The following is a 24,841-nucleotide window of genomic DNA, read 5'->3' as shown; positions in this document are numbered from 1 at the left end:
ATGTCTTACGATCGGTATTTAGCGATATGCAAACCTTTGCACTATGCAACGCTTATGAATGGCAGATTCTGCTGCCAGCTAGCAGCTGGGTCATGGATAAATGGATGTCTGGCTATTGCCATCATAACATGCCTTATGTTACAACTAAATTTCTGTGGTCCCAATGAAATTGATCATTTCTTCTGTGAATCCACACAAATAATCAATCTCTGCTGTACTGACACCTACCTGATAGAGCTTGTCATTACAATTCTGGTTATTCTATTCACCCTGCCTCCATTTGCATTAACCGTGGTGTCCTACGTTTGTATCATCTCCACTATCCTGACCATCCCTTCCACCACTGGCAGGCAGAAGACATTTTCCACCTGCTCCTCGCACCTCATTGTGGTGACAATCTTCTACGGGACGCTAATGATCGTGTATCTGCTGCCCAAAACCAACACACTCAGAGACCTCAACAAAGTGTTCTCTATCTTCTATACAATCCTGACCCCTATGACCAATCCCTTCATATACAGCCTGAGGAACAAAAAGGTGAAGGAGGCGCTGAGAAAAATTGTCTGTAAATGTGCAGATTTTAGAAGAATTCCTAACTGAAAGGTGATGAGTGGAGCTGATGCACTTTTTAATACTCAGGATCTGTGCAGTGCTTATTTCTTGGTAGGTCTCTGGTAGTGTGAGCTTATAACACGCGAGGAGGGGCAAAGATTTGATAGTGTAATATCCATCAATACTAAAAACTAAAATTTAAAAAAATGAACTGGGTTTTACTTACTGATCATGGGAAGGCATATTTTAGCTAATTCCCTGCACCCAGCCAAAGTGAGAATATAAAGTAAAATATGAGTTTAGTCTTGAATTCTCAAATGATTCTAAGGGAGTTATGAGGCATTGCACAATAATATATGCTATGAAATTCACAGATTTATTTGCACCTATGTGGCACCTCCTGGCAACTAACCCAATATTCCTTAATATAGGTCAAAGGGATGTTGGTTTCTGAGATAGGGTAGTATTTCAAATTTACTATCCCGATTTACAGCCGAAAATCTGTGGTTGTGACAGAAAATCTGTGGTTGAGCCAGTAATTGTAATCAGATCCCCAATGCTCATGACCAATGACTTATATACTAGACAGTTCTTCCACCTCTCATGATTATGCCACCCTGAATTTATTCTTTAAACTCTTATGCCTTCTACAACTCAAAATATACTGAACTTGCAAATAGAAGGTAAGGATTAGAAAATAGGTTTTTAATTAGAAATTAGGAATTGTAGAAACGTGATAAGGGAAGCAAATGGACACAAGCAGAAATCTCTGGCCAGCAGAGTTCAGAACAATAAGAAGGATTTTTAAAATATCTCAGGGACAAAAACAATCCTGACAATGATATGCGTTCATTACTGGATGGAAATGGTAGAATTATCAATAATTCTGTAGAAAAGGCAGAAGTGTTCAATAAATATTTCTGTTCTGTATTTGGGAAAAAGCTGATGATATGGTCTCATTATATAGTGATTATACAGCTCTTTCCATTCCTTTAGTATCTCTGGAGGATGTTAAAGAGATGCTACAAAAGTTAGACATGTTTATACAAGCAGGTCCAGATAACTTGCATCCAAAAGTTTTTAAAGAGCTGGGTAATTTTCAATAAGTCTTGGAGCACTGGGGAAATTCCAGAGGTCTGGAAGAAAAAGTAATGCAGATTTTTTTAAAAGGCTAAATGGGACTTTGGTAGTTGTAGGCCTGTTGGCCTGAGAACAATCCTGGGGAAGACAATGAAGTGACTGATATGGGACTGGATTAATAAAGAATTAAATGAGACTATTGTAATTAATGCTAATCAACATAGATTATGGAAAATAGATCCTGTTAAACTAACTTAATATCTTTTTTTATAAGATTACAAATTTGGTTGATAGAGGTAATAGTGTTGATGTAATATACTTAGATTTCTGTAAGGCATTTGACTGTGTTGCACAATATTTTGATTAAGAAACTAGAATGATATAAAATTAACATGGCACACATTGAATGGATTAACAACTGTCAACAGATAAGTCTCAAATTGTAATTGTAAGTGGGGAATCACCATTGTGTGGGTTTGTTTCTGCAGAGTTTCTGGAGGGATAGGGTCTTGGCCTTCCACTATTTAACTCTCAATAACCTGGAAGGAAACTTAAAATCATCACTGATAAAGTTTGCACATGATCAAAAAATTCGGGGAGTGGTAAATAAAGAAGAGGACAGGTCACTGATTCAGATCAAACTGGATTGCTTGGTAAAGTGGGCACAAGCAAACAATATGTGTTTTAGTATGTCTAACAGCAAATATATCCATCTAGGAACAAAGAATGCAGGCCATACTTACAGGATGGGGAGCTCTATCCTGGTAAGCAGTGACTCTGAAAAAGATTTTGGGGGTCATGGTGGATAATCAGCTCAAGTTGAGCTCCCAGTAGCACACTGTGGCCAAAAGAGCTATTTCCATCCTGGGATGCATAAACAGGGGAATCTCGAGTAGGAGCAGAGAGGTTATTTTACCTCTAAATCTGGCACTGGTGCAACCCACTGCTGGAACCCTGTGTCCAGTTCTGGTGCTCAATATTCATGAAATATGATGATAAACTGGACAGGGCTCAGAGAAAAGTAATGATAATAAAAAGATTAGAAAACATGACTTATAATGCTAGACTCAAGGAGCTCAATCTATTTAGCTTAACAATGGGAAGATTAAGGGATGACTTGATCACACTCTATAAGTATCTACATGGGGAACAAATATGTAATAATGGGCTCTTCAGTCTAACGAGGAAGGTCTAACATGAACCAATGGCTGGAAGTTGAAATAAGAAAAATTCAGGCTGGAAATACGGCATATATTTTTAACAGTGAGAGAAATTAACCATTGGAACTATTTACCGACGTTGTGGTGGATTCTCCATCACTGACCATTTTTAACTCAAGTTTGGATGTTTTTTGTAGAAAATCTGCTCTAGGAATTACTTGGGGGAAATTCTATGGCCTGTGTGATACAAAAGGTGAGACTAGATGGTCCCTGCTGGCCTTGGAATATCTGAATCTATTCACTGTAATAGCCACCGGGTGGCAAAAAGGCAACTGATGACAAAATGACCATATAATGACTACCATATGGCAGCAGAGGAGAAAGGATGTGGAAAAGGTTGTTATACTGTATAATGGGCACTAGGGGCAGCAGAGTGTGGGGGTGGGGAAGGGGCGGCTGTACTGTATAATGGGCACTAGGGGGCAGCAGACGGTGGGGGCTGGGAAGGGGCGGCTGTACTGTATAATGGGTACTAGGGGCAGCAGAGGGTGCGGGTGGGGAAGGGGCGGCTGTACTGTATAATGGGCACTAGGGGCAGCAGGGGGGGTGGGGAAGGGGCGGCTGTACTGTATAATGGGCACTAGGGGCAGGCGAGGGTGGGGTGGGGAAGGGGCGGCTGTACTGTATAATGGGCACTAGGGGGCAGCAGAGGGTGGGGGTGTGGAAGGGGCGGCTGTACTGTATAATGGGCACTGGGGGGGCAGCAGAGGGTGGGGGTGGGGAAGGGGCGGCTGTACTGTATAATGGGCACTGGGGGGACAGCAAAGGGTGGGAGTGGGGAAGGGGCGGCTGTACTGTATAATGGGCACTAGGGGGCAGCAGAGGATGGGGGCGGGGAAGGGGTGGCTGTACTGTATAATGGGCACCAGGGGGCAGCAGAGGGTGGGGGTGGGGAAGGGGCGGCTGTACTGTATAATGGGCACTAGGGGGCAGCAGAGGGTGGGGGTGGGAAGGGGCGGCTGTACTGTATAATGGGCACTAGGGGCAGCAGAGGGTGGGGGCGGGGAAGGGGCGGCTGTACTGTATAATGGGCACTAGGGGGCAGCAGAGGGTGGGGGTGGGGAAGGGGCGGCTGTACTGTATAATGGGCACTAGGGGGCGACAGAGGGTGGAGGCGGGGGAGGGGCGGCTATACTGTATAATGGGCACTAGGGGGCAGCATAGGGCGGGGTGGGGAAGGGGCGGCTGTACTGTATAATGGGCACTAGGGGGCAGCAGAGGGTGGGGCGGGGAAGGGGCAGCTTACTGTACCAGCTCCCTCCCTTTGAATTGCTCTGTGCTACTGGCATCAAAAGAGCAGCTTGTGCCCGGCAGTGTCACCTCCTGAGTCCCTTCCCGGTGACCATTTGGCTAACTCCATTTAGTGGTGGTGCCAGGTTGAGGGCAATCAAGATGGAATCTAAATTTGATCAGCTGAATCACCAAAGTTTGGTGGTGACCTCCAAAGATACGGTAGGGGTCCCAACAAGGGTGGAGTGCATGGAGTCCATTCCAAGAGGTGTTATCACTAAATACAGAACAAAACTGAAATGCTGATAATCTCTTGTATGTGTACATTGTTCACTACTCCCATAATAAACAAAACCGATGATGCTAAATTAAACTAATTTGGTGGGAATCATCTTAGGATAGTTAAAAATAATAATTAAGGTTGGTCAACGGTTTTTGGAAGGAATATTCTTTTCCCCCAGAAAATGGTGTTTAATTGAAATCATGGGAAAATGTCAATTTCCATGAAATTTTGCATTGGAAAAAAAATGAAATGAAGCATTTTGATAAAAATTCTGTTCAGATCTTATCAGAATGACACCTTTGAAGCTTTCATTTTGAAATGGCTTTTCTTTTTGGGACTTATTTTAATGTTGAAGTCATGAATAGGACATGTACTTTGCATTATTGGTAGCAGCAAGGATCAGCCACCTCACAGCTGAGTGCCTTAGCCCCCAGACAGTGAGATACACTATTATACAGCTCCTGAAGAGCTCTGCCCTTGAAGATGTTCCACGTTGTATTGAATAAGTAGAGAGAATGGACTAGAGAGAGAGAGAGAGAGAGTAGGTCAGCATATGAATGACTCTATAGCTACGTGGTTTCAGCACCCATCAGGATGCAGAAACCCCAGTTTCAGTCTGTCTGCTCCAATGAATCTTTCATTATTTATCTAGAGTGGAACAGCTTCACCACACAATATCCCATAGCCCACCGGTTAGAACATTCATTTATGAGATGCCAGAGCCCTCATCAAATCCCTTCTGCACACGGGGTGGGCTTGAGCTGGGGGTCTCCTGTGCGAGTGCCATAACTATGCTAAAAGTTCTCTCCACACCCATCTCACTGCAAAAAATACCTAGACGCCTAACTCCAAGAGAAGGTTCACAACTGAGAATCCCAACCAGAGGGAGGTGTCTGCCTGGATGTAGGCACTGAACTTCCTGAGAGGGGCAGGGTTTAGTAAATACCCCTTGTCTTGGCATCTCTCATTGGCTAACTTAGGCAGGTCCCAACCTAGCATGCTGGCTTTTGTGGATTTCCTTCTCAGGCCCCTGGCTCTCCCCACGTAGGGTGCCTGGATGCCAAAGTGAGGGTTTGGGGACTCCACTAGTTAGCTAGGCATCTAGAAGTGAGGTGTTGCCACAGCTCAGTCTGTTTGTGCCTATGAACTCTCTCTCTCTCCAGGGTGTAACAGGACAAGGACAGAAGATACTCTCACAGGCAGATGTACTGAAAATAGAGCAGGTTGTAATTTCCCAAGAGAATATTTACTGTCACCCATGTTAGATTGTCCCTTTCCCATACCTATGACTGCGAAATAGATAACATCTCTCAATAATTCCTCTTTCAGCTGTGCCTTTACACAGTCTGCAATACCCCCTCCAGCCCTGCTCCACAGTTGTCTCATAGCTGATCTGGATTTAGCTCTTTTAATCTTTCCTCCTACATGCTGACTAGATGATCTCCTGAGATCCCTTCCAACCCTGATAATCTTCGCGGCTCTTCTCCAGTTTGTCAATATCTTCCTGGTAGCAGAGTGTTTAGCAGTGAACCCAACACCACTGAATCAATAGCAAAATTTCCATTGACTTCAATGGGACCAGGCTATACCCATCATTAAGGAGGAAGTTGCAGCACCAGAGAAGAGAGGACAAATCCTTGGGATTGAGGAGCTCCAATATGGGCATAAGATCAGCAGCACTGGAACACTTTTATAGTGGGGGTGCTGAAGTCCAACAAAACTATCCACAAACTTTTTACTTCACCACTCCCCCCACCCCAAAGCTGAGTCCAGGAGCAAGGCCGGGTCTCCAGGAAGGGGGGACATAGATAGCGGTTAGGGGGCCAAGGCAGGAACCACAGCAGGAGGAAGGTGTGGGGCCAGTAGCAGAGCCCGGCATGTGGGAGCAGCAGCTGGGACCCCACATACACGGCTGGGAGTGGAGCTGGCAGCTGGGAACCTGCATACATGGCCAGGAGTGGGGCTGGCAGCCCGGCATGCGAGTCCAGAAGCAGTACCCCTGGTGCGGGGCCAGCAGCTGGGACCCTGCATGCACAACCGGGCACAGGTCTTGCAGCTGGGGCCCTGCGTGCAGGGCCTGGAGTGGAACCATGGGGCGGGGCCAGTAGGTGGGACCCCACATGCCTAGCCAACAGCAGGGACTCTGCATAAATCCTGGGGGTGCTGTGATTTCTCCAGAACCATAGTGATTCTATCTCCTTTGTGATCTGGGACCAATGGTTCTGGGATTGAGGAATCCATGGTTAAAGACACCTAGGGATGTGGAATAATGATAAAACAACCTTAATCTAACCTAATTTTAATGAATAGACCAAAAAAACCCCACACTTAATGGAAGATATGTTACATGGAATTGCATGACACTTCTCTGAAGGCTTTCTTTAACACTTCTATGTGTATTTATTCCACACAAATGTAAGCAGAGTCGGGATGAGCTCTACCCTGACATCTGGTGGTGAATTATGGCGAGTATGGAAAAGAATTTTAGGGGCTGATCGTGTTTGCATAGGCACACCCACCCCGCTTGGCATAGCCCACGGCAGCCTGGGATGGTTGCTTTGGCAGATGTGGGATCCCCAGTTTCTTTGTTGTTGGGGCAGAAGGAGTGGAGTATTGTCACCCTGATTGTGTAGATGAGGAACTGTGAAACTGCTTTGTGACAGGGAGTCTCACCATCAATTGAGTGGCACTCACTAGACAAGGGAGTGGGCTCCTTGTATGAGCCAGAAGCATCAATTGCACCTTCTTTTCTCTTCACTGTTGAATATCAGAGCTGATTTTTGATTCCCTTAAGAATCTAAGTTACAGGTTCCTGAGCAGAACTCACTAAGAGCTGAAATCACTAAAGAGCTGTGCTAACTAGTGGGGGATCCTGAAGCTATATTGTGGAGTAGAGCAGCTGGCAGAGTGGAGCAGTTTGTGGGATGGTTGGAGCGGCCCACGGAGTGAGTGGAGCTGAGCAGTTTGTGGGGACGGCTGGAGTGGATCACAGGACGGCTGGTGGAGCAGAGCACCTGGGCAGAGTGGAGGAGTTTGTGGGACAGTTGGAGCGGATCACGGGACGGCTGGTGGAGCAGAGCAGCTGGCGGAGCGGAGCGGAGCTGAGCAGTTAGTGGGGAAGGCGGAGGCAGAATCCCACGGAGAGGCAGGGCAGTTGGCCCCGGACCACGTAAGGTGCCCTTTCTACCCAGGCTGGTGGGCGGGAAACCCCTGCAGATAGACTCTTGAACTCTGGGGCAGCACGGACCTGGGACAGACACTTTTGGGTTGCGGGACTTTTGGGACTGTGGGTGATCTTTGGGTTGCTGGACTCTAGGGACATTTGGGGTATTGGACTTTGGAGTCTTGGGGTGATTTGGGGGTTGCTGGACTCAAGAGCCCAGGGAAGAGGACACGGCCCAATTTCCTGGGATGGGTCTTTGCTCATGGTTTGGTCTATGAACTCTAGTTGAGGTGTTTTCCCAATTTAATGCTATGTTGTTTATCTCATGTTATTAAACATTTTCTGCTACACCGAGACTCTATGCTTTCGAGAGGGGAAGTATTGCCTCTTCGAGGCTCCAGGGGTGTGTGTAAGATTTTCCCAGGTCACTGGGTGGGGGCTCAAGCTGGTTTTGCATTACGTTGTAGGGAAGGGACCCCATGTATTGAACCCGGCCCTTGCTGGTATCAATTCGGCCTGGCAGAAGGGTTACACAAATAATCCAGTACTCTCTAAATACTAAAGGCCCAAATGTAAGGTCAACAGAAAAAGAAACACAATAGAGTGAGACCTTGACAATTTGAAAACAATGAGTCATTCAATTAATTGATCTTGATTATTAGCAGGTAAATAGGCTCAAAGGTCTGTGATGGGATGTTAGATGGAGTGGGATCTGAGTTACTACAGAGAATTCTTTCCTGGATGCTGGCTGGTGAGACTTGCCCACATGCTCAGGGTTTAACTGATTGCCATATCTGGGGTCAGGAAGGAATTTTCCTCCAGGGAAGATTGGCAGAGGCCCTGGAGTTTTTTTGCCTTCCTCTGCAGCATGGGACATGGGTCACTTGCTGGAGGATTCTCTGCACCTTGAGGTCTTTAAACCATGATTTGAGGACTTCAGTAACTCAGACATAGGTTAGGGGATTGTTACAGGAGTGGGTGGGTGAGATTCTGTGCCCTGCATTATGCAGGAGGTCAGACTAGATGATCATAATGGTCCCTTCTGACCTTAAAGTCTATGAGTCTATAAAACATGAAAATTAAACTTATCATCATTTATAATGACAGCATAAGGGATCCTTTCTAGGATGGCCACATTTTGCATGTTTCAATTTAATAACAATTCGTAATTGTCAAATAACAGGGTCAAATTAAATTATTTAATCAAAGATTATCCATCAGAGATTAGCACAGTGCTATACAGAATAGAGCATTGCCCCTGTTGGTGTAACTGGCCTCTGTCTCTCTCTCCTAGGTAACTGATGGGATGCACAATTTTGCACTACCCAGACCAATTTTCAAGCCCTCTGTCTTTCATACTGTGTGAGACAAAGAAACTTCTTTTTGGAGGGAAAAATCTTTTCCCTTTTTTAATTTTACCATCTGTTCTGTTTTTCTAATTGCTGATGGAATTTCTTTTATGCTTCTCAGTTTAGCTGACTGGTGAGTGGAATGGAATCTCTAACCCAGTCATCATCACAAACATCTGTGACAACCCACAGTTCTCAATGAGTTAAAACATCTTTCAGTCGATCATTATTTCCCCCATAACAGTGTACGGGGAGACTTTCGCAAACCAGTAAAGTGCCTGAAACCACTATTTTGGTTATTGCTAAAGACAGCCTAGTCAGCAAGCTGTTAAAAGCAAGTCTCAGCTTGACCAAGGCAGGAGGGGAGGGGGATTTAGGGTGCCACCGAAAGGGCAGCTTGACCCCGTGTCCACCCCGATAAGAATGGTATTAAAATTGCTGATACATGCATTTGTAAAGAGCAGGATGTACCCTCATGAATATCTATTGAGGTCTCAAGGCTGCAAGTTCTGGAAAGACCCACACCTGGTTAATCAATAATCAGAAGGAACCTCTTGCTTGAAACTGCTTACTTAACAAGGTTTCTTTAATTACTATTGTATAAATAAGAGGAAATAGCTTGAGACAGGTGGGACTCGTTTTGGGACTGGCCTCTCTCTCTGGATGTATCTTGTGTTCCCCAGCGGCAGATGGGCTGCTGCTGTATCACACGAAAGCCACACTCAGCTTTGGGGTAATTATCAAGGGTTTGCGGTGTTTTACTAACTTGTTGCAGACGTGTGTAAGTGCTTGATACGAGTAAAGTTTAGCTTTAAGTGAAAGCATTCTTGTGTTGTCCTGTTTGTGTCACTCATCTATAGGTCAGACAGCCATGTCTCCTCTGATTTATTTCCTGACACCTCCTTGCACAGTGTAAAGTTACCAAGAGCTTTGGGTTGAAAGAACCCTGGGTAACAACAGAACCCATCTGCAATAACAAATATCCCTCATTAATCACCCAGTTTTCTTTATAACATACTTCTGTCAACACTTGCATTAGTTGAGGGATCTTTTAACTTGATGATTACCTGTTCTATTCATTCCCTCTGAAGCACCTGGCATTGGCTGCTATTGGAAGACAGGATACTGGGCTAGATGGACCTGTGGTCTAACCCAGTATTCCCATCTTATGTTCTGGACACCTGGACTATATTAGCAAAATCAGGATAAAAAACAAGGTTAAAGATTACACGTATTTCATTAGTGAGTTGTTTTTCCTTCACCCATTAGTGCCAATTGAATTATGTGGTGGGTTGCACACGATGAGAGCTATGCTATCTCTGGTGGTCACCCAGGCCATCTCAAATGAAGTTGCATGGTTGGGTGCAGGTGTTGAGGGCTTCTTGGTGGCTCTATCTTATTCTTCACCAGTGACCAGTGGAGCAGAGCTGACCAGGTGGAAGGCAAGGACCAAGAGAAGGCTGCATTATAGCAAAGGGAAGCACAGCTAATCCTTCAGAAGAATTCAAGCTGAATTAGTGGGCACCTGCTGTAGAACTGTTCCTCCAACTTTCTCTAACTTGGCTGGGAGTTGGAAGCCACGACTACCCTCAGGCACATCCTGAAGTTCTGGCTGAACTTCGTTGTATTAATTAAGTCCTCCCTGTAATCCAGTGCATATCAAAGTCTGAAGCACATTTCAGTTTATTAATTAAGCACCTCCCTAATCTCTCATGAATCTCAAAGACTTTGAGTACATTTTAGGGCTAGTCTACACTTACCTTCCGGGTCGACGCGGTGAGTTTGACTTCTCGGAGTTTGAACTATCGCGTCTGATCTAGACGCGATAGTTCGAACTCGGGAAGCGCCGTGGTCGACTCCGGTACTCCACCACTGCAAACGGTGGAGGTGGAGTCGACGGGGGAGCCGCGCAGTTTAACCCCGCCGCGTCTGGACGGATGAGTAGTTCGAATTAGGGTACTTTGAATTTAGCTACGCTATTCACGTAGCTGAATTTGCGTACCCTAATTCGAACCCCCTTTTTAGTGTAGACCAGGCCTTAGTGTATTAATTAAACCCCCTTCCAAACCTTCTGAATCATTATTTTCCCCATATGCAGCACTATCTATTTTATCCAGCACAGAGTGTCTTTCAAGACCTGTATGACCTGCTTGTTCCTCAGCGAGTAGATGAAGGGGTTGAGCATGGGAGTGATGACCGTGTTGACGATGGCCACCCCTTTGGTGATATCCAGTCCATCACGCTGCTTCGGACGGACATACATGAAGATGCAGCTGCCATAGAAGATGCTCAGGACGGTGATGTGCGAGGAGCAGGTGGAGAAGGCCTTACGTCGCTCTTTGGCTGAGGGGATGCGGATGACGGTAGCAACAATGTAGGAATAGGAGACCGCGGTGATGGACAAAGAACCCAGTAAAACAACAGCTGCTACCAGGAAGTCCATTGATTCCACCAGGTGTGTGTTGGAGCAGGAGAGGCTGACGAGGGGCCCCAGGTCACAGAAGAAATGGTTCAGGACGTTGGGGCCGCAGAAGGAGAGCCGGGAGATCATCATGATGAGGCCAATGATGAAGAAGAAGCCACCAAACCAAGAAGTAAGCACCATGAAAGTGCAGACCCTGCCGCTCATGATGGCCATGTAGTGCAGTGGGTAACAAATGGCCACGTAGCGGTCCACAGACATAACTGCCAAGAGAAGGAACTCAGAGACTCCCAGGGAGAGGTAGAAGAAGGCCTGGGCGATGCAGCCGGCAAAGGAGATGGTCTTGTCCTCTGAGAGGAAATTGGCCAGCATCTTGGGGACGATGATGCTGGTGAAACAGATCTCAAGAAAGGAGAAGTTCCTGAGGAAGAAGTACATGGGGGTGTGGAGGCGGTGGTCAGCCCAGGTGATGACAATGATCAACACATTCCCGGCAAGTGTCAGGAGGTAAATCATCAGGTGCACCAGGAAGAGCAGGAAGTCCAGGTGATGCAGGTGAGGGAACCCCAGAAGGACAAATTCTCTCACGGAGCTTTGGTTGGCCAGCACCATACCTTGTTGCCTTCCAGGAAAGAAGGGAGAGAGAGCCATCAACATCATCTGTACTAAACATTGAGATAGTACACAAGGGGAGAGGGGCTGGAATACGGGCCCTGGACACCATGAGACTTTGATATCTCTGTGACTCAGTTACTCCCCAATCTAAAAAATTGGGTTAATGGTAATTTACTTCCAATTGCGAGTTATGGTTGGGGGGGCCAATATGACTATATTGAGTGGTTGTGTCACACTTATCCTGCCACCTGGATGCCTCATGATGCTTTGCTGCTGTAGCTCCCAGCCTGGGATGCTCACAACCAGCCTACCAGTATGCAGGTCACACCATGAGTGTCTGTGCTTAGACCACCCTAGTTGCAGCCCCACTGCAGCTTCCACCAGCCATGGTTACACCCAGTGAGGTGACTCCAGGGCTGAATTTTCCCAAAACTACGTGCCCTGAAGTGCCCAGCCCTCCTGAGCCATTTGGAGAAATAATAAAGTGTGTTTGTTCCACTAAAGACACAAAAGCACATCACAGCTTATTAACATAACTGGGGTAAATACACCCTTCTATTTAAACACGGCTCTGAGTTAGTTTATAGTTCAGTGAAATGAGTTCATCAACAAAGGAAGATGGGATTTTAAGTGAATTCAAGAATAAGAGGTGAAGTTAGAAAGGGTTACCAGGAAATAAAAGTGAAAACATGCATCTAAAAGTCTAAAACTTAATCTAGCAAGGTACAGGCTGTGTTCAATATGGTTTCTCTCACCAATCATTCTTCTTCCCAGCCATGGCTGACGTTCCCTCTGCCAGGACCTTCCAAAGATGTACAATGAGCATGTCTGTAAGAGCAGCAAAGAGTCCTGTGGCACCTTATAGACTTAATTAACAACCCGCTTCGTTGGATTCATATTCACTCACGAAAGCTCATGCTCCAAAACGTCTGTTAGTTTATAAGGTGCCACGGGACTCTTTGCTGCTTTTACAGATCCAGACTAACACAGCTACCCCTCTGATACATGTCTGTAAGATGATGAGTTTATATTTATATTTTTTCCTTAATTTTAAAAAGTAGATGTTTCCACAGGAATGACCAGGTCAGGTTCCATCATCTGGTATTATAATAATGTACCATTACTGATAGATAGATAGATAGATAGATAGATAGATAGATAGATAGATAGATTCAGTGATGGTACCATGCATGTTCTCACCACTTTCAGATTTCGACTGATAACTGAGGAAATAATCTGTCATCCTACATTCCTAACAACAATCTAAATATATAAAAGGGAAATCACAATATAACATATTGATAATTTAGCTTTGAACATATGCACACTCTAACTGAGATATATTTTCCAAACACAAGTCCTACCTGTTAAAAAGCCAATGATCTATTTCACACACACCACAAACATACACACAAAATAAATAGATACATTAAATAAAATCTATTTCACACACACACAAATAAATAAATAAACTGATAACCTAGGAATCCTTGCTGCTGGGAGACTCATCTTCAAATATCATTCAGAAATAGGCATCTCACTAAAGCTCTTAACAAAATAAGCTGGGAATATTTTCAGTAGCTGACTTTACCCAGCTTGCTCCTTATTCTGTCCCAGAAAAGAAAAACACCTGGAACACTGGGGGATATATACCAGCTGGTACATCTCATGGAGAAATAATTGTTCTAAAGGAAATGAAAACAGCTAACTTCTCAGGAAGTTGAGATTGTAAGTGGACCTCTTGGGGCTCATTAAGTGTAGAGTTGGCTTCTGACATGGTAAAATTTAACTTGCCAAGAACAATTTTCTCTAGCCCGCAAACTCTCCAAACTTTCTTTGTAATGAAGAAAGAAGAAGAGGCTGATGAAGACTGCAAGAGCTCTGGTGCAGATATTCCTCAGATTCATTTGGGCAATTCACTTAAGGGGTGATTTATACCTATAAAAAGCTGGATCTCTGTGGAGCATTTCTGAAATAAACATGCATTTGTGTTAATTTATTAGATAGAGAGAGAGAGAGAGAGAGAGAGAGAGAGATTGGATTTTCTGAAAGTTCTGGGATCCTGGCTTCTGGAAATCAAGCACTTTCAAGGTATTTAAAGTTGGGATCCCCAAATCACTAGTTCCTCATGAATATCTTAGCCCAGTTTGGTTTCTAGGACCATGGGCCAGTCTCACTGGTATATTCTGACTGTTCCACTCTAGTTATAGAAATTAAGTGTGGAATTGATTTAGGTGTTTTCTGACTACTTTATATCAGCAGATCAGCCAGAACCCAATGTCCTGATTCCTGGAACGTGTCAAAACATTTGCTTGGTTTTGAACTTCCCCAATTCCAGATTGAAACATCCTTGCAGCCCCTCTCTCTGTGATGGGCTGAGTGAAAACCTCAGATCTGTGTCCCTTTGGGGGAGGTCAGAAAAAGTTTAATATTGAAACATGGCAGCTAGCTTGTCTCAACAATCCCCACTCAAATCCATGTCTCAGTGCAACCTTGGAGACATTGCTGTCCCTCCATGTTAAGGGGATGCATTAAAATCTCCAGTCTGAATTCTGGGGAAACTGGGATCTGGATTTTGCCTCCTGAGTCCATCTCTGCTGAAAACAGAAGTGAGGAGATTACATTAAAACATTCAGATCTTCTTCTTCTTCTTCCTCTCTCTCTTCCTCTTCTTCTCCTGATAGTCTGTGTTCACTCAAATCACCAGCAGAATACCTGAGCACAGAACTGAGATGTTAGAAATGGTCAGATTTTTTTTAAGTCTTACTAAATATATTAAAGAATGAAAACCCAGAGTTCAGGTTGCTTTGAACTTTGGAGCTTGTGTTATTTCTAACTTGTGATTATTCAGATAGCAGTCCAGTGCATCATTGTTGGGAAGAAAATCTTGAAAAGGTGTACACAATATAGTGGCCTCTGCCTGAGTTTGCAGAGAGCCTGAACTGATCACTCCCAGATGGTGACATTTTGGTGTTCAATTTTTTAAAAAGCAGTAGGGACCATGGGAAATCATGCTCCTTCCATTGTACCCCATGCTCAGCTCTCTCTCTTTGCTAGAATTCCTTCATGCTCATGCATGGCTTTTCTCTTTTTCAACTTTATTTTTTAATTGAAACACATATGTAAATATGGGTTCTCAATAGTAAGATTTCCCTCTGTGCTTTAAATAAAATTTCACTGTAAACTCCTTCAGTTGAGGATTTGTATATTCTACCCTGCCATCTAAAACTTCCTTTACAGTTTACAAGCAGAAAAATGTTTGTTTGATTATGCTGTGGGTTTTGGTTTTTTTGTAGGCATCACTTTAAAATTAAGCTAATGCTATGATTTGAAAGGCTAGGGTAATGTATATTAAACATTTTTTACTTAGCTGTATCTTTACAAAATATTGATTTGATTGTAAAGACAGATCTTTTTGTTATGTTACAGTATTTCTCATCTCAGTCAAAAAAGACCTATACTGGTTTTTTATTCATGTTCAACTTTTAAAAGTTTGTTTGTTAAAACTTGATTTGTTTTAACAGCATTTAGGTTTTTAAAAATTTAGGGGGGGGGGAAACGTGGCGGAGAAGTAGCCTGCACATGTCTTGTAAAAATGTTATCAACTGTTTTATAGAAGCTGGTTTCTCTTTTAAATTAACCTCCATGTGTGTGTTTTGCAGAAGTGTGTAATTCTAAAGCTGTTTTTAGTGTTTACAATGAATACGGGTTTAGAGCTGTTTTCCTTTAGGTAAAACTTTAAAAACCAAGCTTACACTAATTTTTTTCAGGCTGTCATATTTCTACATAAACTTGTGTTAGGTATCGTATTTGGCTTTCATTCCTTTGTTTCCAGAGAGGCATTTATGAAATAAGACAGCGGTCTATAGCCAAGCCTTGTGGCACACTATGATTGGTTCAGGGAAATGCAATTCTACCACGTGTCTATACAATAGCTTCTGATTGGCTCAGGCAAGAGGCCTGGCTTGTCCAAGGCTGACTGTGCTGGAATTACTGGCACCTGCGTTAACAGGTGGGGGAACTTGATGGGGCCAGCAGTGAAGGGGGACACGCTAATGGACACTAGGTAGCTCCTCCCCCCAGCAGTCTCTGGCATTCATTGGCCAGCTAGGGACGAGGGTGCCGATTGGCCAGCATGTCCCAGCTCCAAGGATTTAACCCAGCGTGGGGACCACCTGGACCCTCTTAATGTTGTTCCAGCAGCCCCACCCTTCCCATCCTGAGCTAGGAATGGGAACCTGGCTGGGTAGATGCTGCAGGTCTAGTCCATTGCCCATTTGGAGGTTAGAAACGTATTTTTTCTCCCGTTTGGTGGAGGACCAGGGAGTTTTCTGCCTTCCTCACAGCTAGGGTGACAGGATGGAAAGTGTGAAAAATCGGGGCAGAGGGTGGAGAGTAATAGGCACCTATTTATGACAAAGCCCCTGTCATAAACATACAGCTAAGGGTAGCATAAAATCCCTCTTTAGCCTATAAAGGGTTAATATCTCTTAATCCTGTAAAGTGTTAAGAAGCTCAAATAACCTGTGTGGCACCTGACCAAAAGGACCAATGGGGGGGAAGATACTTTCATATCTGTGGGGGAAGCTTTTTTTGACCTGTGTCTCCCGGAGTCAACAAGGGACCAGGGCAGGAAAAATACATCTTCCTAAACCATATCGAAACCAAGCATCTAATATTGCAGAAATAGTAAGTAATAGCAAAGAAATGTGTTAGGTTATCTTTGGTTTTAGCTTGTGAATTTTCCCTGTGCTAAGGGAGAGGTTTATCCCTGTTTTTGTAATTTTAATGTTTTCCCTAGATGGGAAATCCTCTGTGGTTTGGAATCTTTTATTATTCTGTAAAGTACTTACCATCCTGATTTTACAGAGGTGATTCTTTTACCTTTTCTTTAATTAAATTTTTTCTTTTAAGAACTCAATTGATTTTTCATTGTTCTTAGGATCCAAGGGTTTGGGTCTGTGTTCACCTGTACCAATTGGTGAGGATATTATTCTCAAGCCTTCACCAGGAAAGGGAGTGCAGGGCTTGGGGAAATATTTTGGGAAATTAGGACTCCAAGTGGTCCTTTCCCTGATTCATTGTCTAAATCACTTAGTGGTGGAAGCATACTGTTCAAGGCAAGGTGGAATTTGTGCCTTGGGAAAGTTTTTAACCTAAGCTGATAAAAATAAGCTTAGGGGATCTTTCATGTGGGTCCCCACATCTGTACCCCAGAGTTCAGAGTGGGGAAGGAACCCTGACGTGGTAGGAGCAGTGGGATGCTATGAGATATTTAACAGCTCCCAGGCGCTCCTGGACCATGAATGGCCCTTCCCACTTAATGAGCCTGGAGCGCCTTTAAGACCATGACTTGGCCCCCTACTTTGAAGGAACGCTCTCTGCATATTTATCCTACCAGGCTTTTTGGTCTTCCTGAGCATCTTTTAGGTTTTTTCTGGCAGGGGTTAGTTCCTGGAGAAGATGTAAACCCCTCCCATTGATGCTTCACCAACTGTAATGGCCCCTTAACCTCGCGGCCATACACAAGTTCAAATGGTGAAAACCCTAAACTGGGATGTGGTAGAGCCCTGTAGGCAAAAAGCAACTGCTGCAACACTAGGTCCCAATCATTGGAGTGCTCATTTATGTATCATGGCCCTCAAAGTTCCATTAAACTTCTCCACCAGGCCATTGGTTTGATGGTGGTAAGGGGTGGCAACCAAGTGATTCACCCCATGAGCTTCCCACAGGCTTTTCATGGTCCCTGCCTGGAAATTAGTTCCCGAATATGTAAGGATGTCGGTGGGACAACCCACCCTGGCAAAATTGTCTGTTAATGCCTAGCACACACTTTTAGCCCTGGTTTTGCTTCAAGCTACTGCTTCCGGTCATTGGGTGGCAAAATCCAGGAAAGTGAGTATGTACTGCTTTCCTCTGGGTGTCTTCTTTGGGAAAGGACCCAGAATATCCACATTTACTCACTGAAATGGAACCTCAATTATGGGGAGTGGCTGGAGAGAGGCTTTGACTTGATCTTGGGGTTTTCCCACTCTTTGGAAACAGCTCACAAGACCGGACATAAGTAGAAACATCCCTTGCCCATTCCCTCCCAGTGCAATGACTTCCCCAAATGGTCTTTGGTCCTGTTCACCCCAGAATGGCCACAAGGATGATCATGGGCTAAGCTCAAAAGCTTTACCCAGTACTTAGTTGGAACTACCCAACTGTCTTTGAGGATGCCAATCTTCCTGGTGCCCACCAGAAAGAGTCTCCTTTTTCTACAACAAACCAGGATCAGTTAGAAGAGCTGAGAGGCGGTGGGTGATGGGGCTGTTTCCATTGACTGTGAACCACTCTCCGCTGGCACACTATGTTGTATTTCATGCTGAACCTCTTGTGTAGCTTTATCTGCTGCTGCCAGTGCAGGCTCGCTGGTTCCCTCTGGCGTTGGAGTTGTAGACAGGGTTGCAAGTGCAGGATTCAGTGCTGGCAATGGTTCTGGTGCTGGTTGTTTCACCAGTTCTGGTTCTTGGACTGGCTCTGGCTGGGTCTTTGTGCTTGGTTCTACTACTCCCGTTGCAGACGTTGGTATGGGGTCTGGTTCCATCACCTCAGTCTGGGTCTCTGGGAACACAGATGGGGGCCCTTGTAGAAGATGCAGGAATGGAGCTAGGTGTGAAGCTTAGCCTGGCTGCAGGTGACCATTCCCACCCTCTTGGCTAGCTTCACATGGTTGGCCAAGTCTTCCTCCAGCAGCATGGGAATGGGATAATTATCATAGACTGCAAAAGTCCACATTCCTGACCAGCCCTTGTACTTGACAGGTAACTTGGCTGTAGGCAAGTCAAAAGAGATTGACTTGAAGGGATGAATCATCACTTGGATCTCTGGGTCGATGAATTTGGGTTCCACTAAGGATTGGTGGATAGCTGACACTTGTGCTCCAGTGTTCCCTCCACTCTGTAACCTTCTTCCCGCCCACACTCACAGTTTCCCTTTGCTCTGAAGGTATCTGGGAGGCATCTGAGCCTGAGGAGCTTTGGTGTGACCCCGGTCCAATGAACTGTAATCTGTAGAGGTTATTGGGGCAGTGGGCCTTTACATGTCCCAGCTCGTTATATTTAAAACATCGCCTAGCTGACTGGTCACTGGGATGAGGTGGGTTGCTGGAGAATGATGTGGTGGGACGATAAGGTGTCTGGGGTTTTCCTTGGGGTGTAGTTGGGGCCTTGGGATGGCCCCGGTGGTATGGTGTGGTCTCGGGGTGTTCCCTCTTGTATCTGTCCAAACTGCGACCAGGGTTGTTCCCCTTTGCTACCGCCACCCATTTGGTTTCGATTTTCCCTGCCTCTCTGGTGGTCTGGGACTGCTCATATTGATCAGCATAAGAAGCAAGACTTTCTGCTGAGTCCATTTTCTTATCCCATGACCTCTGTTTTATTTCATTGTGGGTCATAGTCAGGAACTGCAATGTACAACCAAATCATGCATTCCTTGAAAGCTAATTACATGCCTTCCTTTGACCTATTTATCTAACACATCCTTCATCTGGTTTACATAAGCCACATTACTTAGTCCAGCCCCTCTCTTAAGGACTCTAAATTTTACGCTGTAAGTTTCAGGGGTAATTTGAAATTGAAAGAGTTCGGGTGCAGGGGTGTGAAGGCTCTGGGGTGGAGTTGGGGGAGGGGCACCTATCCTGCAGCCTCAATCCCAGAACTCCCGTCCACGTGCTGCTGCAGGGAGAGAGAGCTGGGGGGAGTCCTCTCTCCCCGCAGTAGCCCCGGAGCACCCTCCTGCACCCCAAGCCTCTCATCCGCAGCCTCACCCCAGAACCTTCACACCCCTGCACCCGAACTCTCTGCCCCATTCCTGAGTCCCCTCCCATAAGAACCCCCTCAGCCCCACCCCCACCACATGAATTTTGTTATGTGCACTAATATGAAGGGGTTGTGTCACACATCACCTCCATATTGGTGCACAAAACAAACTTCATTCCACACATGGGTGGGAAAAACTAGTGGGAACACTGCTCCAGACCCGCCAGGGCCGGCTCTGGCTTTTTGCTGCCCCAAGCAAAAAAAAGGGGGGGGAGGGGCGGAGCTGCAAAGGAGGAGGGGGGGGGAAAACCAACCGGTGGCGCGGCCCGAACAGCAAAGTCGGGGGGGACACCTGCAGCGTGGCCGGAGCGGCAAAGAAAACAAAACAAAATAACTTGTGGTGGCGCTGGAGCGGAAAAGCAGGAGTGGAAAAAAACAACCAAACAAAAAAACCTGTGGCGCGGCCGGAGCAGCGGTGGGGAGGGACCTGCAGAGCAGCCGGAGCGCCAAAGCAGGGAAAGAAAACAAAACAAAACAAAAAAACCTGGGGCATGGCCGGAGCAGCAAAGCAGGAGTGGGAAAAAAACAAAACAAAACAAAAGAAAGACCTGTGGCGGGGCAAGAGCAGCAAAGTGGGGGTAGGGGGGAATCTGGGGCATGGCCGGAGCAACAAAACAGGGGGAAAAAAACAACAAAAAAACGCATGCCAGGCAGCCAGGGTGCAGGGGGACTCCCTGTGCTGCAGACGTGCAGCGGAGAGCGCACCCAGCGGGGAGGAATGGGAGGGAACAGGGGAGAGAGAGAGCAGGGGGGCGGCCAGGGCTTCAGCGAGGCGCTTGTCCCGCGGTCCCGATCACTGCGCCGCCTGCCGGCAGGGCTCCGCTCCGCTCCAGTCGGCGGAGAGGGAAGACCAGGGGCTGCCCTGCCCAGTTTGCTGCAGGGCACTCCCCTCCTCCGCACTGCCGCCCCCTACAGGGCGGCCGGAGCGGCAAACCAAAAAAAAAAAAAGGGCCGTGCTGCCCTAGGATTGGGCGGAAGTCGCCCCATAGAATATGCCGCCCCAAGCACCAGCTTGCTCAGCTGGTGCCTGGAGCCGGCCCTGGTTGAGTGTTTAGAGAGCTACTTTCTCAATTTGAATGTGGTGTGGTAGTTGGGCACACTCCCTACGGGAATCCACATATATATCACAACAGCACAGTCACCTTAATAAACCAGACTTTTAATGTTGCTCAGAAATGACAGCATGGTCATTGAACATGGACTCTTCTCCATGAATCCATTTTGACTGGCATTAACTCTATTTCCATCTTTTAGCAAGTCCCGAAGGCAGCTTGCCTGCCGTGCTTGGGGCAGCAAAATACCTAGAGCCGCCCCTTCACTCAACATGGCTCCAAAATGGGCTAACTGATTCTCCTCAAAATATGATCATTCAATGGGGTGTTGCTGGTGGGCCCCGCAAAGATCTATTCCCGGCCTCAGGTTATTCTGTATCTGTATCGATGATCTGGAAATTCATGTAAACTTGTTGCTGGCAAAGTCTGCAGAGAACACAAAGATTGCTAGGGTGGAGGATGTCTCCAAGCTACAGAGCTACCCAGGGCCAGCTTTAGCCAGTTCAGGGCCGATTCGTGGGGCACGTACTCTCCGTGCGCCACTTCGGATTTCCGCGCTCCGGCAGTGGTAGCAGGGCCGTGGGGTTGCGGGGCTCCGGCTGAAGGAGACGGGATGCAATGTTGCGGGGCTCCGGCCAGGGGAGCGGGGTTGCGGGGCTCCTGCAGGGAGAGTGAGATTGCGTGGCTCCGGCCAGGGTAGTGAAGCCGCGCGACTTGCTGCACTGCGGCCGGGCAAGTGGCACCGCGGGGTTGCGGGGTTCCGGGCCGGGAGAGCGGGGTTGCAGGGCTCTGGCCAGGGTAGCGGGACCTCGGGAGTTACTGCGCTCGGCTGGGGGAGCGTGACTGCGGGGTTGCGGGGCTCCGGACGGGACAGCGGTACTGAAGGACACGCTGCCGAAGACCCAGAGCAAGCGAAAGACCCACCACCGAAGACCCAGAGCGCCGCCAGGTGAGTAAAAATTAAAACGGCGCCTCTAGCTGGGGAAGGGATTCTCACTGGGCCTGGGGCCCTCTTAGGCGCAGGGCCCAATTCGGGGGAATTGGTGGAATAAGCCTAAAGCCGGCCCTGGAGCTACCTCGGTCACCTGGTGAGTTGAGCTCAATTAGAACTGCATGTGAATCCAGCCAAATGCCTGGTCAAACATAGAGGAAAAAGGGAAGACATTCACATTGGCAGGATGGGAGCTGTGTCCTGGAGAGCAGGGACTATGAAAGGGAGAATGGTGGAACCCATCCGAACAGGAGATTTCAGTGGAATGCTGGAGCTAAGCAGGCAGATACCATCCTTGGATGCATAAACCAGAGGATATTCAGTAGTAGCAAGGAGGTGGGGTCTCCGGTAGGTTCGGTCACAGAGATCTCCTTGGGACTGGCACCTGATGCACTGAAATTACCTCTGAGCCTGTTTTCCCTGCCAGCTTGGGACTCCAGAACCCTGCCTTGTTGATTCAGACATGCTAACCTGCTGCAACAAAAACACAGGGTCCGGGCCACGCCCACAGAGCTGCAGACTTTAACTAAAAACAGCTCAGCAGCATGCTATGAACACGTTAATGTTGCAGGAATGGAGGCAGCCTTCTTTTGCGTACTTCCAAGACACCAGGGCCTGTCATCATCGATAAACTCGCACGATGACACATTGTAATAAGGTACAAAAATGTACTTGAAGATCTCGTCGGGGTCTGTCAGTAAACTGGTGTCAGTCAAGTTTGTTCACAGGTTTTACATTAGAATACAAAGTATAAGACACTTAATTGACTATATTTAAATTCAGGTACATGACATTCAAAGTCAAATTGCTATAATATGACAGAAACATTTAGAACATTACTTCATTTGTTTGCCAATACCTCTATGTTAGTAGCATCCAGCACTCCCAATTTCTAATCCAGTTCCACCCAAAGCAGTTAAATACATCTACTGGGAGCCTTTTCTTTAGGCCCAGGGGGAGGCCCAGAAGCATGAACTGGCTGTAATGGGCCTTTACTGTATAATGGGCACTAGGGGGTGGCAGAGGATGGAGGCGGGTGAGGGGCGGATGTACTGTATAATGGGCACTAGGGGGCAGCAGACGGTGGGGGCGGGGAATGGGCAGCTTATCGTACCAGCTCCCTCCCTTTGAACTGCTCTGTGCTACTGGCATCAAAAGAGCAGCTTGTGCCCGGCAATGTCACCTCCTGAGTCCCTTCCCGGTGACCATTTGGCTAACTCCATTTGGCGGTGGTGCCAGGTTGAGGGGAATCAACATGGAACCTACATTTGATCAGCTGAATCACCAAAGTTTGGTGGTGACCTCTAAAGATACGGTAGTGCATGGAGTGGAGTGCATGGAGTCCATTCCAAGAGGTGTTATCTCTAAATACAGAACAAAATTGAAATGCTGATAATGTCTTGTATGTGTACATTGTTCACTACTCCCATAATAAACAAAACCAATGATGCTAAATTAAACTAATCTGGTGTGAATCATCTTAGGATAGTAAAAAATAATAATTAACGTTAGTCAACAGTTTTTGGAAGGAATGTTCTTTCCCCCTGGAAAACGGTGATTAATTGAAATCATGGGAAAATGTCGATTTCCATGAAAATTTGCTTTGGAAAAAAAATGAAATGAAGCATTTTGATAAACACTCTGTTCAGATCTTATCAGAATGACACTTCTGAAACTTTCATTTTGAAATTGCCTTTCTTTTTCGGACTTATTTTAATGCTGAAGTCATGAATAGGACATGTACTTTGCATTATTGGCAGCAGCAAGGATCAGCCACCTCACAGCTGAGTGCCTTAGCCCCCAGACAGTGAGATACACTATTATACAGCTCCTGAAGAGCTCTGCCCTTGAAGATGTTCCACGTTGTATTGAATAAGTAGAGAGAATGGACTAGAGAGAGAGAGAGAGAGAAAGAGTGTAGGTCAGCATATGAATTACTCTATAGCTTCGTGGTTTCAGCACCCATCCAGGATGCAGAAACCCCAGATTCAGTCCCTGTGTTCCAATGGATCTTTCATTATTTATCTAGAGTGGAACAGCTCCACCACACAATATCCCATAGCGCACCGGTTAGAACATTCATTTATGAGATGCCAGAGCCCTCATCAAATCCCTTCTGCACACGGAGTGGGCTTGAGCTGGGGGTCTCCTGTGCGAGTGCCATAACTATGCTAAAAGTTCTCTCCACACCCATCTCATTGCAAAAAATACCTAGACACCTAACTCCAAGAGGAGGTTCACAATTGAGAATCCCAAACAGAGAGCAGTGTCTGCCTGGATGTAGGCACTGAACTTCCTGAGAGGGGCAGGGTTTAGTAAATACCCCTTGTCTTGGCATCTCCCATTGGCTAACTTAGGCAGGTCTCAATCTAGCATGCTGGCTTTTGTGGATTTCCTTCTCAGGCCCCAGGCTCTCCCCACGTAGGGTGCCTGGATGCCAAAGTGAGGGTTTGGGGACTCCACTGGTTAGCTACACATCTAGAAGTGAGGTGTTGCCACAGCTCAGTCTGTTTATGGATATGAACTCTCACTTTCCAGGGTGTAACAGGAGAAGGACAGAAGATATTCTCACAGGCGAATGTACTGAAAATAGAGCAGGTTGCAATTTCCCAAGAGAATATTTACTGTCACCCCATATTAGATTGTCCCTTTCCCATACCTATGACTACGGAATAGATAACATCTCTCAATAATTCCTCTTTCAGCTGTGCCTTTACACAGTCTGGAATACCCCCTCCAGCCCTGCTCCACAGTTGTCTCATAGCTGATCTGGATTTAGCTCCTTTAATCTTTCTTCCTACATGATGACTAGATGATCTCCTGATGTCCCTTCCAACCCTGATGTTCTCTGATCATTTGCCAACTCTCTGATAATCTTCGCGGCTCTTCTCCAGTTTTTCAATATCTTCCTGTTAGCAGAGTGTTTAGCAGTGAACTCAACACCACTGAATCAATAGCAAAACTTCCATTGACTTTAGTGGGACCAGGCTATACCCATCATTAAAGGGGAAGTTGCTGCACC

At 46.2% G+C, this 24,841-nt stretch overlaps 2 protein-coding genes across 2 annotated transcripts; one reads left to right on the top strand and one right to left on the bottom strand.

Annotated features, from left to right (window-relative positions):
- LOC123347782 (olfactory receptor 6B1-like) lies at window positions 1-600 on the top strand. The gene has a single exon (XM_044984976.1). It carries the CDS (start codon window positions 1-3, stop codon window positions 598-600), a length of 600 nt encoding a protein of 199 aa, XP_044840911.1.
- A 10,381-nt stretch (window positions 601-10,981) lies between these two features.
- LOC123348517 (olfactory receptor 49-like) lies at window positions 10,982-11,911 on the bottom strand. Its single transcript, XM_044986013.1, has one exon. It carries the CDS (start codon window positions 11,909-11,911, stop codon window positions 10,982-10,984), a length of 930 nt encoding a protein of 309 aa, XP_044841948.1.
- Window positions 11,912-24,841: the final 12,930 nt, after the last annotated feature.

Source organism: Mauremys mutica, chromosome 13 (assembly GCF_020497125.1).
Source record: "Mauremys mutica isolate MM-2020 ecotype Southern chromosome 13, ASM2049712v1, whole genome shotgun sequence".
Taxonomy (NCBI): Eukaryota; Metazoa; Chordata; order Testudines; family Geoemydidae; genus Mauremys; species Mauremys mutica.
The sequence above is the reverse complement of the archived record's forward strand: the minus strand, read 5'-3'. Positions and strand labels throughout refer to the sequence as shown.

Coding starts and splice junctions, on each gene's coding strand:
- LOC123347782 (XM_044984976.1), top strand. CDS start 1: ATGTCTTACGATCGGTATTTAGCGATATGCAAACCTTTGCACTATGCA.
- LOC123348517 (XM_044986013.1), bottom strand. CDS start 11,911: ATGGTGCTGGCCAACCAAAGCTCCGTGAGAGAATTTGTCCTTCTGGGG.